The sequence below is a fragment of the Sus scrofa genome, chromosome 15 (assembly GCF_054392235.1).
Source record: "Sus scrofa isolate SSC_HxYL_T2T_F1_AM1 chromosome 15, Sscrofa_HxYL_maternal_Yorkshire_Landrace_v2.0, whole genome shotgun sequence".
NCBI classification, from domain to species: Eukaryota; Metazoa; Chordata; class Mammalia; order Artiodactyla; family Suidae; genus Sus; species Sus scrofa.
In genome coordinates, this window is record NC_139397.1 from 146,496,732 (window position 1) to 146,510,159 (window position 13,428).

At 46.9% G+C, this 13,428-nt stretch overlaps 1 protein-coding gene and 3 non-coding genes across 5 annotated transcripts; all 4 read right to left on the minus strand.

Moving 5' to 3' along the window:
* Positions 1-1,071: 1,071 nt before the first annotated feature.
* Positions 1,072-11,773, minus strand: NCL (nucleolin). Of its 2 annotated transcripts, XM_021074959.2 has the most exons (14): positions 11,625-11,773; positions 10,255-10,371; positions 8,543-9,029; positions 7,955-8,182; positions 7,759-7,845; positions 7,428-7,569; positions 6,312-6,436; positions 4,850-4,973; positions 3,944-4,101; positions 3,315-3,438; positions 2,999-3,132; positions 2,322-2,448; positions 1,730-1,953; positions 1,072-1,553 (listed from the first exon to the last, which is right to left on the minus strand). In XM_021074959.2, exons 1-14 carry the CDS (start codon positions 11,640-11,642, stop codon positions 1,474-1,476), a joined length of 2,175 nt encoding a protein of 724 aa, XP_020930618.1. In that variant the 5' UTR covers positions 11,643-11,773; the 3' UTR covers positions 1,072-1,473. The 2 variants fall into 2 exon arrangements, 1 of the variants encoding a protein (XP_020930618.1); XR_014830231.1 differs by lacking the exons at positions 1,072-1,553; positions 1,730-1,953; positions 2,322-2,448; ... (2 more) ...; positions 3,944-4,101; positions 4,850-4,973 and adding an exon at positions 5,079-5,661 and having other exon boundaries at positions 6,093-6,436.
* Positions 2,142-2,274, minus strand: LOC146396194 (small nucleolar RNA SNORA75). Its single transcript, XR_014830627.1, has one exon. It is a non-coding gene; the product is annotated as a small nucleolar RNA SNORA75 (small nucleolar RNA).
* On the minus strand, positions 2,806-2,885 carry LOC146396195 (small nucleolar RNA SNORD20). The gene has a single exon (XR_014830632.1). It is a non-coding gene; the product is annotated as a small nucleolar RNA SNORD20 (small nucleolar RNA).
* LOC146396196 (small nucleolar RNA SNORD82) lies at positions 7,647-7,716 on the minus strand. Its single transcript, XR_014830628.1, has one exon. It is a non-coding gene; the product is annotated as a small nucleolar RNA SNORD82 (small nucleolar RNA).
* Positions 11,774-13,428: the final 1,655 nt, after the last annotated feature.

A 13,428-nucleotide genomic window follows, 5' to 3' on the forward strand; every position in this document is an offset into this window, starting at 1 on the left:
AACCTCCACATGCTGTGGGTGCGGCCCTAAAAGACAAAAAAAAAGCAAAATCAAACAAAATGTTCAGTTACAACTATGCAGCCTTGTTATTATTTCGAAGGTAACAGGCCTAATTCATGATTAGCTCTGATGGGCTCTGATTTATTAAAATTTTTAAAATCTACAAAAGAAGGCTGCCAAAGGTTCATTTTAGCTTTTCTAACTGTACCAAACCTTTAATCGTCCTCCGCTGCAAAGCAGGCTCTGTCCTGGTCTACGCCCTCAGTACCTGGAACACACCTGCTAAACCTTACATGACATGCACAGGCTTAGATTCTCTCATCCACCAGCAACTCATAAAATAGGACAAAATTAGGCTGTTTACCACCTTCAGTTTGCATTGCATTCTACCGGTACCATATTTTGATTTGGTACTTTTAATAGTCTAATTAGGCTAGTGTACCATCTGGAGTGCTCTTCCGTTTTACTAAATATGTGTGTTAATCCCTTGACCTAGGCCTAATCATGTGACCTTTAATCAGAAAGGGGGAGGAGGGCACAGCAGAGAGCGCCTAATAAGCGAGAGTGTTTGAGAATCTGTCATGGGGCAAAACCAAAGTCTTTCTTGCCGGCCTAACAGGAGCTTGTCGGGAGACGTCCCAACGATCCGACTGGGCTAGAAGGGCCCCCCCCAGCCTCCCCGCACCCACGCCTCCATTTGGTCCATTCATCCGGCACGACTTCTCTTCAGTCACCGTCAATTCCACACTGCATACGCTTTGCAGGGCATATTTAAAGAGGCAGGACCCAAGCGCCCCTGCCCTTCTTCAAAGAGCACTTTTTCAGGACACCTGACTCTGAGCTCTGCTTCTAAGTGGAACAAAGCTGCTGTTCTAACAAGCCTTTCATCACGACACACAGGGCTGCGGAAGTTGGTCACCTCACCAGCCATGTCACCAAAACTGGCTGGTGACATTTCCAGCATTTCCATCAGGGGTGGGCTAGACCTGGAGCGGCAGACCTGGCTTTGCCCTGCTCCACCCTGAGCAAGATACTCCAGGAGAAACACTCTAGGAAGTACAAGTCTGGCACCAGAGTTTAGGACTTTTAATCTGTCCCAAAGTTGAAGCAAAAGTCATGATAAAACATTCTGCTTTCTTTTACAACCCCCCAAGGCAAGAAGAAAAAAAAAAAAAAAAAAAACTTCGTAGGAAAAAAATGGTTTTGTACATGGGAAGAAACAATATAAATTCAAAACTTACAGATAAGGGTTAGCTCTATCACTCATCTCTTTAAAAAGTTTATATCAATATCCAGTCAAAACCAACAGGGTTATCGCCTTTGAAATGTTATCTATACGATTTCCAAGGAGACCACAGGGCTGCACGCTGTCTTGGAATGTCCTCAGAAGGCTCTGCCAGTGATCAGGTAACAGAGTAAAAACCCCAGAGTCCTTTCTTTCAAATGGAAGAGGAACGACAGGGATAGAAGAAACTATTCAAACTTGGTCTTCTTTCCTTGTGGCTTGTGGTCTCCTCCTCCTCCTCCTCTGCCTCCTCGGAAGCCGCCTCGCCCTGCAGGAAGGCAAGACACGTCCCTGAAAGGCTGGCTGCAGAGCTGCCAGTGCTCCCTCCCCAGAGGCTTGAGTGAGGACTTGGGGACTGAGTGACGCAGGAACCTGGGCCCGCAGGTTGGGAAGTGCATGTATGTGCCACAGGCACACAGTGAGGGGGCCTTCCACGCTCCTTACCTCCAAAGCCTCCCCGGCCTCTGCCACCAAATCCACCGCGGCCACCTCTGCCACCACCTCGACCTCCAAAGCCGCCCCTGCCTCCTCCTCGGCCACCGAAGCCACCTTCGCCCTTAGGCTTGGCCCAGTCCAAAGTAACTTTGTTTCCATCAATTTCACCATCTTCCATGGCCTCCTTGGCGGCTTTGGCATCTTCCTCACTGTTGAAGTCCACAAAACCAAACCTAGAAACACCAAACGCAACTGCCCATTACAAAACACACATGGAACGGGTGCCCAGTTAACCTTGCGTGTGGACTAGTGATCCTGTGGCAATAAAGTAGCCCTGCTCATCAGGGAAGCCAAGACCCAGGGCAGAGCAGTGCCCGCGGAAAGCCAAAACTGGTTGTACTGACGGCGCGAGCTCCGGAATGTCTGTCTCACAAAACAGCTGAATGTACCTCTGTGAAGACAGAAGGCAACAACGCAGCTCTGTGAATTCTCTCTTCTTCTCGTGCGAATCCTAAACTGTCACCCATCGACAGAAAGGAGCTCAATGAGAAGGCACCAGATGGGAGCTCTCCCTCCTGGCGGACGCGGCACATGCCCTTACCCCTTGGAGGACCCAGTCTCCCGGTCAGTGACGATCCTTGCACGAATAGAGCCGTCAAACGACTCCTTTAATGTCTCTTCTGTGGTTTCCTCGGACAGACCTTTCACAAACAGAGTTTTGGATGGCTCTGGGGAAGAAAAATAAAAACCGCACCTTCACTTAAAGGCACAATTCCTGACACCATGCTGGATTTGCACGTTGCTGTCTAGCCTGACTACTGAGAATGCGCGCCTTCGTGCAAGCTTTCACTTTGAGCATCTGTAAGCAAAAGCAGGTAAAGCGACTTGGTGCACAGATGCTCCAATAAAAGACCAACCGCCCTCTCAAGTTTCCAATCCCCCGAGCCATTGAGAACCTGTCTCAGATCTTTATGGAAAACGGGAGAAGCAGCCAAGCATGTGAGACGGCAGTCCTAAAGCAGGCAGCTGAACCACCACACAGGACAGTGAACCACAGGCAACACTGCTGCTCAAAGCCAACTTAGCTGGATCAGAACTTGACTATCTAGAGGAATTTTCTTGAGATTTCATCAGTTATTTCTCAGATAATCAGTCATCATATCCAGCATCGTTTACTCAGCAGCAGGCAACAGAAAAAAAGAGGTTCTTCTGACCATAAACAGCTAAAGCACAGCACCAAGGACCCACCCACCACATCCTGCTGATGAAGTAACTTACGGCTTCTTGCGTTAGGTGATCCCCTGGGTCCTTGCAACTCCAGTCTGATGGCTCTGCCCTCAATTTCCCTTTTATTACATGAATTTAAAGCTTCTTTAGCATCTTCAAACGAAGCAAATTCTATAAATGCATACCTGAGGATAAACAGTCAACACTTAGAACAGTCACCAAGCACAGAGCTCCTCTGCTCTGCAGCCCCTGAGGCCACCAAGGCTTCTTCCTCAAGCACACACACAAAGGACGCAGCTGCCGCTAACAGCCAGGGACCGTGACGTCCCCTCCGTGATTGACCACAGAAAGGCACCAATTCTTTTACCCTTTAGATTTGCCGTTTTGGTTCTGGGGCACTTTGATAAACGTTGCCTTCTCAAATACTTCCTGAAGGGTTTCTTCTGTGGCACTATAGGCGAGGTTGCTTAGAACCAGAGTTTTTGATTCACCTACAAATAAAAAGACGTCAAATGAAGACTCTGAAGTAGCAGTTCTCAACTGCGGTCACAGCTACAGCTTGCTTCGTTCTTAAGAATGTTTATGCGTGAGGGAGTTACACACCAACGCTGACACAGCTGGAATCCTGCTTGTCAGTCAATAAAATCAAGTACCTAGTATGTACTGTTACACACTTCCTCTTCCCGTCACTCAGATGTATAAGCTGCCTACGGCTCAGTGTCTTCCTACAACACTCTTCTGATTTTAAGACACAATCTACGTCATTTACACTATAAAACATACATATAAAGGAAACTGGACTTATCTATGTTCTGGGGTAAAGACCTCATACAGCTCTCATTCAAGACCCTCAATACAAACAGAGATATAATCAGCTTGATCTACATAAACCTGCACCCAATTAATTAGTCAACTTTTTATAAAAGACAAAGACGCAAAGGATTTCCCTCCATCAATTCCAAAACCCTGTATGGAGAACGGCCTATAAATTCTTACCACTCCAAGTGCTATTCTTTCCACCTCTAAAGTCTTGATTTTGACCTTTCTCTCCAGTGTAGTACAGGGAAATGGATCGCCCATCTATTTCTGTTCCCTGCTTTTCTTCCAAGGTTTTCTCTGCATCAGCTTCTGTCTTAAATTCTATATAAGCAATCCTACAATAGGAAAAAAAAAATTTAAATCCACCTGACTTTTTAAAAAATTCAAGTCCGTATTAACTCTCTAACAATATATATATGTTTTTCTTTTTGGGGCCACACCTCTGTCATAGAGTTCCCAGACTAGGGGTTGAATTGCAACTGCAGCTAGTGGCAGGCCCACACCACAGCTCATGCCAACGCTGGATCCTTAACCCACTGAGCAAGGCCAGGGATTGAACTCATATCCTCATGGATACTAGTCAGGTTCTTAACCCACTGGGCCACCACAGGAACACCTAACACAAATGTTTTAATCTCAGCAACATGCCCTTATTTCAGATGAGTACCATAAAAATGCCCTTCGGGGTTTTCTGGCCATGCCATAGTACAGGGAAGTTCCTGGGCCAGGGATCGAACCCACAGCATAGAAGCAACTCAAGCCTCTGCAGTATTAACACCGTATCCTTAACCCACTGCACAAGAGAACTCCAAAATGTCCTTTGTCTTATACACTGTTCAGGTTTTGCCATCTTCCGCTTTTCAATTAAAACTTTTCTCCCACTACACAAAGTGTGCTAAATACTTCTTACAATAAATTCACTCAAAATTAAATCTATTATCTCCACTGTACAAATGGGGAATTGAGGCATGGGTTAGTTTAGTTTGCCCATAATCACATACGTAGGAAAGTTAGAACATTTCTTTTGTAAATTAGTTAAATGCATTCATTTTAATGTAACATTTCAGTAGACTTAAAACATACCCTTTACTCTTTCCATCCTTGCTGACTAATCTGATCTCCACGGCATCTTCAAAGACTTCTTTTAATTCATCCTGAGTAACTTTATAAGGCAGATTTTTAGCCAAAAGCGTCCTCGCATCTCGATCTAGACAAAAAAACACAACAATGAACTGGATAACTTAAAAAGACCTTTCCCCACAGATCACCAAAGACCTACTGACACATAATAAAAGTTTTCTTCAAGAAATAATTTTTAATTTTATTCTTTTTTGTTTTAGGGCCACACCCACGGCATATGGAGGTTATGTGCCAGGCTAGAGGTCGAACTGGAGCTGTAGCCACTGGTCTATATCATGGCACGGCCCAATGGGAGTCACATCTACAACCCACACAACAGTTCACAGCAGTGCTAGACCCCTAACCCACTAAGTGAGGCCAGGGCTCGAACCCACAACCTCATGGATAACTAGTCAGGTTCTTAACCCACTGAGCCACAACAGGAACGCCAAGAAATACTTTTTGAGATCCTACAATGTACAGGTGCTCTGTCATAACTGAGAATAAACTATGTGCTGAATACTTAGAACAAAGCTCTAAGATGGTATGTAGAGAGTAGTTATGGCTCAGTATTTTTGAATTAAAAATATCATAAACACACTTGAAATGTAACCAGTGTGTATAGAGAATACAAATGGAGTAGTTAGGGATCTGCTCTACTTCCAGTGAGGACTATTAGGTTAACAATTTAGGTACATCTAGGAGTTCCCGTCGTGGCACAGTGGTTAATGAATCTGACTAGGAACCACTAAAAGCTTGCAGGTTCGATCCCTGGCCTTGCTCAGTGGGTGAAGGATCTGGCATAGCTGTGAGCTGTGGTGTAGGTTGCAGATATGGCTCAGGTCTGGTGTGGCTCTGGCGTAGGCCGGCAGCTGTAGCTCTGATTCGACCCCTAGCCTGGGAACCTCCATATGCCTCTGGAGCGGCCCTAGAAAAGGCAAAAAAGACAAAAACAAAACAAAAACAATTTAGGTATATCTAATCCATTTACTTACTTATTGATTTTTGCTGCGGCATATAGAGGTTCCCAGCTAGAGGCTGAATGTGAGCTACAGCTGTCGGCCTACACTACAGCCACAGCAATGCAGGATCCAAGCCGTGTCTTAGCCAAAGCTCCTGACACCACTGGATCCTTAACCCACTAAGCAGGGCCAGGGATCCAACCCATATCCTCATGGATACCAGTAGGGTTCATTTCTCCAGGAACTGCCCACTTTTAAAAAGTCTAACAAGTAGTGCCAGGCACTGCTGTAAACATTTAACATTCCAATTCATTTAATCCTCGTAACATCACAAAGCAAAAAAGAAAAAGGTTAAACAATTGACCCTGGCCGACTTGCCTATATTTAATCTAATATAGATAAACATCATAAATAAACATTAACAAGTTACCTATCATATCATAATTAGCTAGAGTTTTACATACCTTTCTTACTGTCTTTTCCCTTTGGTTTTTCTAGTTTAATTTCATTGCCAAAGACTTTTAAACCAGTGAGTTCCAAGGCTTTTTCCAGGTCTTCAGCAGATTCAAAATCCACATAGCCAAACTTCCTTTAAGGTGAAGAGGACAAAAAAAAAAGTTACAGGTGGAGGAAGAAAAAACAAACCAAGCCGCACTGAACAAGAGCCACCTTACGTGGGTTCTGGGCAACAGAACACTAACGTGATGATGTGAACAGGGACTGAGGAAGTCGAAAAGCACCTAAACCACTGGGGCTGCAGGGAGCATCTAAGTACCGATGCAAGCTTACCTCCAAGATGCTCATTAGCTACACTGCACACAACAGCTGACGCGATGACAAAAGAACCCTGCTTTAGCACTAAGACAACCCAATCCTGGAGTTCCTGCTGTGCCACAATGGGACCAGTGGCGTCTCTGCAGTGCCAGGATGCATGTTTGATCCTTGGCCCGGCACAGTGTTGCCAGAGCTGCGGCATAGGTCCCAACTGTGGCTTGGTCCTGACCCCTGGCCTGGGAACTCTGTATGCCGCAGGACAGCCAAAAAAGGAAGGAAAAAAAAATATCCTATCTAATTAAAAGCATTAACTAACATAACATAGCTGTTCAGGTCTAATAAATATTTCTAAGAACATCAAATCTTATAACGAAACATGTGCTGTATCAAGAGTTATGGGTGACTGGAGTTCCCATTGTGGTGCAGTGGAAACAAATCCGACTAGGAACCATGAGGTTGTGGGTTTGATCCCTGGCCTCGCTCAGTGGGCCAAGGATCGGGTGTTACCACTGTAGCATAGGTTGCAAATGTGGCTCAGATCTGGTATTGCTGTGGCACTGGTGTAGGCCAGTAGCTAATTAGACCTCTAACCTGGCAACCTCCATGTCGCAGGTATGGCCCTAAAAAGACCAAAAACGAAAAAATCCATTTGGGGGTTCTTACAATTTGACAATTCAATGACAATTAATACCTAATCTCTGAACGTTCTTACATAAACACATTTAAGCTAAGGTTCTACAAAAGGAAGGAAAACATGAGCAGATCCATGCGCAGAAGTACTGTGGCATTAACTGCTCCATACCTACCTAGACACACCAATTCTGACGTCGACAACAGCAAGATCATTTTTAGCAAAAACGTCACTGATACCCGTTTTTAATTCAGAAGCAGATTTGCTGAAGTTCAGGTTTCCAACAAAGAGATTGAAAGACGTAGTTGGTTCTGTGGCTGCACAAAAAAATTAACACAAGTTTAGTCTTTTCTAAAGTATGGCATAAACTTCACTTCCAGTGTAAAATTTCATGGCACATCAGCACATTGCAGTGTCACATCAGGTTTCAGTATTAAGTCCCTGTGTTGTTCATCACGTGTGCTATTGATCAGGTGTCATTCACCAGCCCCAATTCTCCAAGTTACCTTCCACCTTCTGTTTCTTGGCTTCAGGAGCTGCTTTCTGTTTGGCCATCTCCTTCTTTCGTTTTCCAGGTGCTTCTTTGACAGGCTCTAGACAAGATTTCAAACAATCTGTATGTCAGCCACAGTCAGCCACACATGCTCAAGTACCTTCTTTAAACAAAAAAGTCAATGTACTTCAGAATCTTAACTTGATTACCTTCCTCCTCCTCCTCCTCGTCCTCGTCTTCATCTTCCTCATCCTCCTCCTCCTCCTCGTCCTCCTCTTCATCCTCGTCCTCATCATCATCCTCTTCATCCTCCTCGTCCTCCTCGTCCTCCTCTTCATCTTCATCCTCAGCAGTGCTCTTGGCCTTCACAGGAACAGCTTTTGCCGGGGCTTTTTTCCCTTTGGCTGGTACCGTCTCCATAGCTTCTTCTTCAGAGTCTGAAAGAGAAACCAACGGGTCTCAAGGGAACTCAGAATTACCCCAGTTCCAGGAAAATGTAAGGGGGAAAAAAATGTACTCCTGCCCATGTCACTGTGCTTAGCAGCCACAAGAAGAATTAACAGCACTTGGAGATAAACTCCTTCATCATGGAAAATACAAGGTAAGCTGAAGTGTTTTACTCAGGAGCAGGCAACCACGCATGGGTACCCCGCCAGTGCACCCCAACCAGCCAAAAGAAACCTTGCCATGCGTCCCGTCAAAGGCCCACGTTGTCGGGAGTCGAGCATCACTGCCTGAACCTCAACCCTAATATATCTTGCAAACAAGAACCCAACAACTACTACACAATGCCTTACCATCTTCCTCCTCCTCGTCATCCTCGTCCTCGTCCTCATCCTCATCTTCATCCTCCTCCTCCTCCTCATCATCGGAGGCTGGAGCAGCAGCAGCAGCAGCTCCTTTCACCACTGCTGGCTCAAAGTCGTCCTCGTCCTCCTCTTCGTCCTCCTCATCCTCTTCGCTGTCGTCTTCGTCTTCCTCATCACTGTCTTCTTTCTTGGCATTCTTGCCATTCTTTGCCCCCTTAGCTGGAGCGGCTGCTCCCTTCTTACCAGAGGTTGCCACCAATGCTTTGGCTGGTGTGGCTCCCTTCTTGCCAGGTGTGGCTACTGCTTTGGCAGGTGTAACTGTCTTCTTGGCTGGTGTAGCCGCTGCCTTTTTGCCAGGAGTGACAACTGCTTTCTTGGCCGGTGTGGCAGCCGCAACCTTTTTTGTGGGGGAAACCATCACCTTCTTTGCGGGAGTTGGGGTAGCCTTTTTGCCTTTCTTCTGAGGAATAATAACCTTGATAATAAATAAAAACAAGCATAAGCCTGTTTCCAAACTCAGAGAGCCTTGGTCCATAACTGAATGCTTGATTGTAACCCTGCCTCTAGTTCAAGACATGCATTAGATGACAGCACATTAAACTGTAAGGGCACAGAACACATCCTCTGTACAGCTGAAGTCACAGTCCTCAGCTTAGAGCAGTCCCTGACAGGGACTCTGAAAACAGACTGTCTGGATGCCACATGCCAGAGTGGTTTTAGCAAAGGTTTTACATCTTCATTTTATGCCTCAAGAGTCTTTGTATTTGAAAATAACTCAACTTTACACACTCCTTTAAGGATTTCAAGCTGACACATGTAACCAAATACCTCACACAGACAATGGACTACCTGTTAGGCGTTATTAAATCATTTGGGGCTCTCATTGTGGATGGAGATAAAAGTTCACTCAACCCATATTCTTAGGACCAAAAGAGAAAACGAACACCAAATAATCAAGCTGCAGTCATGCCTCAAAAATTTAATACAAACCAAAGAAAGCATATTAGCTTGGTAAAAAAAAATCATCATTTATCTATATGTAAGTCACACTCCAAACCACTTTTTGTGGACTATATAGGTTTTATCAGGTTATGTGTGTCTAGATAAAATCTTTACTAAGTTCTAAATTAGAAATATGAGCAATATAGCAATTAGTTTAGTTGCCTTTACAGTAGCTAGGAGTGATAAACAGTCAATGTTAACCAAATACAAGGTGGTGACCCTAAATCCACACGCTAATTTAACGGTGATTAGTACTACCAAGCCCATATAGGATAACAGAGACCAATTAATCCTACTTGGCGGGGGGCTAAGAGAGAAATCTGGTAACGCTAACCTCAGACCTGTATATAATGCTCAGAGCTGGCATTTGAGGGACAGTTAACTGTCTGGGCTGTTTCTCCATCTGGTATATATGGCTAACATGTTGAAACTGGAAACCTGCAATGACTTAATCCAATATAATCACACCAAATCCTACAGGAGGCACATGAAAACTCCAGGCCTTTTCTCTCTCAAGTTCTTTCCAATACTTTGCCTTATGGTATCCTGACAGGTCAATAAAAAGTTTGGGAAACACTCAACCTTTACAACAGTACACGTTATGAATATAACCCGAGACTTGCCAGTATTTTCAGATATTCAACACCAACTCCTCCCATCCTCCATTTTATAGTTTAAGACAACTCGGCACTGAGTACCTCTTCTCCGCTGCTATCATCCTCCTCATCGTCTGACATTTCTTCATCTTCACTGTCTTCTTCTACCTCCTTTGGGGGAGGAGCCATTTTCTTGGGGTCGCCTTGATTTTTACCGGCCTAAAACAGACACAAACATAAGTGCGTTACACCTTCCACATTTCTGACCATTCTTCATAGTAAAATGGCAGTCATCTTGCTTAAAACCCCCTTTTCATACTTAAATACAATTAACACAAAAACTATTCTTGATATCAATGTTAATATTAGTAGACAAATTCTAAACTCCCCGCATATTTCCTGTCAGGTTCTACAAATACCAACCTTAGGTAAAAAGTCAAGGAAACACTCTCCCTCTCCCTGCTGCCTTCCCTAAGCGCACCCGTTTTATAACTATACCCCCAGATCCTTGAATAACGGCCAAAAAATTTTTCATATAGCCTACAATCAGACCTCTGTAACCGCAAGTATGAATAGCCCTTCAGCCAGGAGAAAATACCTTAAAAAAAAAAAAATCCTTGGGGTTAAAGTGTGGCACTTAATTCCACCCCCCTCATCTGGATTTAAATTAAGGCAGCCTTTAAAAAAGAATTTGCACAGAGTTTCCGGGTGGCTCAGCGGGTCAAGGATCTGGCATTGTCACTGCTGTGGCTCAAGTCACTGCTGTGGTGCGGGTTCAATCCCTGGCCCAGGAAAGTTCTGTATGCTACCGATGCGGCAAAAAAGTAAAAAAAAAAAAAAAAATTTAAACAATTCACATCTTAACCTTTAATCTTCCACTAAGTCTTTCCCCGAGGTATCAACCCCGCCCCTTTCAGCCCCCGCAGGACCACGTGGAGTAACTTGCAGGCCACCATGGGCGCACAGGTTGGCGCAAAAAGCACGCGGCAGGGCCTCCTTCCTGGAGACCACCTAGAGTCCGCCCGCCCGGTCTGAGCCAAGACCCCATGGGCCGCCGCTCCCCGCCCGAGGGTCCAGTCCCCTCCGCAGGCACCGGGACCCAAGCGGCGAGGCCCACGTGGCGGGCCGCGCATGGGGACACGTGCGTCCGGAGGCGGGGCGCTGCTCCGGCCCGTCGCAGGAGTTTGCCCTCATCCGTTCACTCCGAGGCCCAGAGCCCCCTCCCCGTTCTCAACCCCTAAGTCCCACCCCGCCATATCCACCATTCGCGACACCTGCTGAAGCTCTTCACCTCGCCATCAAGCAGCCAAGAGCCGCGAGACCTCCCAGCTAATCGCGCGAGACTTCCCGCAGCATGGCGCCCTCGAACGCGCCCGGGACGGCGCGCAGGCCCTCCTGGCGGCGCCGCGCGCGCGCGCTCTCCTCGGAAAACAGGCCTCAATGTCCGTGCTCGCACCGACAAAACCTCTTACCTTTGCGAGCTTTACCATGATGGCGGCGGAGTGTGTAGCGGGCGAGTGGCGCAGGTGAGCCCAGAGGAACCCAAGCAACCTCGATGGCGGCCACTAGAACTGAAGATCCCAGAGCGCGTACGCTTAGCTGCCAGCTAGAGCTCGAGACTGAGACGAAAGACTGAGCCTGCCCAGTAATCGCCTCTGGAAAGGCGACGACGGCACCTCGTGACTCCGCTTCGACCAACCAGAGTTCGCGCTCCTCCCACAAGCCAATCGCGATCCTCTACCCGAGAACGGCGCGGGGCGGGGCGCGGGCGGGAGTGGGCGGGCCAAGGAGGCCAGAGAAGGGGGAGGGGATTCGTGGCGGCGCCCTGGGGGCGGGACCCGCTTTGTGCAAGGGCAGCGCTGATTGGACCGTGGGCGCGCGGTTCCCGGAGTGCCCATCCACTGCCCGCGCTCTCGGCGCTTGCGCCGTGGGACGGACATTTTTGGCGCCGCTTGTTCCCCGAACTCGGGGCGTTGAATATGGATGGCCTCGGGTTTCCGAACTTGTCTGGGACCCTCTCTACTAGAGAGGTCTTGCGCTTCCTGGGAGGCCTCATGCGCGGCCCCGGTCCGCACTCTTCGATAAGAATTTGCTCCTTTTATCCGCTGATGAGCCCCCCGGAAATTTAGGGTCCACCCACGTTAAGGGCCCACCTTCGTCCCGCACGCTAACGAACCAGGAGCTAGAAAGCCCCTGTGTGCTTGAGACTGCCTCCAAAGGGACTCCCAGCCAGACCACGTGCCTGAAGCTGCCGCTGGAGTTTGCTGTAAGCAGCGAGAAAACAGTATTCAATTTCAAGAAACCTTGCACTAGATAGTTTTCTCTACAGGGAGCACCTCAGTGGTCACCGGGATAGGGTGGGGAGAAGTTGTTGGTCAAGCCAACCGCAGAGCAGGGCCTTTAGCCACTCAAAAGTTTCTTCTTTGTTATTTGGACTAAAGCACCTATTAAAAAATGGTGGCTGCTACGATAGTGTCAGCAGATGGTCCAGGAGTCTGACAAAACAGTCAAAGGAAGGTACCCTGGCGAAGGCACGGAAGATTGCCTTTGCGTTGTGCTTTTGCCATTTATTCAGATGGGTCATTGTGGCAAAACTTAGTGTCAAACTTAAAACCAGAGCACTCTCGTTGGTTTAGAGCCCGTGCAGGTAGGATGATTCCGTCCTGGGCGTCTGGTACCTAACTGTTAACAAAACTGGGATACTTTCAGCTATGATGATATTTCCCCAACTGAGCTAGTGTTCAGAACCACCTCTGGAGTTTCTAATTAAAGAGGTCTGGGATTGGGCCCAGGATTTTGTATTTTAACAAGGGCCTGTGGGGATTCTTGTGAGCAATCAAGTTATTTTGCAATTCTTACTAGAACTCTCCTGAGACTAAATGAAAAGGAAGCCCACAGATACCCACTGGGGCTCTCTGATCAGCAAAGAGGCTGGGGCCAGTTCTATGGTCTGCACCCTTCTTTCTCGTGATCTGTGAGAAAGGTTTTCTGATTTTGAACTCGGATGGGGGCACAGAAAGAACTGCATAAGCCAAAGCATGGCGAAATGCAGTAAGAGCCCAGTGGTTGTTTTTCTTTTGTTGTCTTTTTAGGGCCACAACCTTTGCATGTGGAAGTTCGAGGTCTAGGGATCAAATTGGAGCAACTCAGGGTCAGAGCCGCATCAGTGCCCTACACCACAGCTCACAGCAATGCTGGATCCTTGAACCCACTGAGCAGAGCCAGGGATCGAACCCGAGTTCTCATGGATACTAGTTGGGTTCAGTACCACTGAGA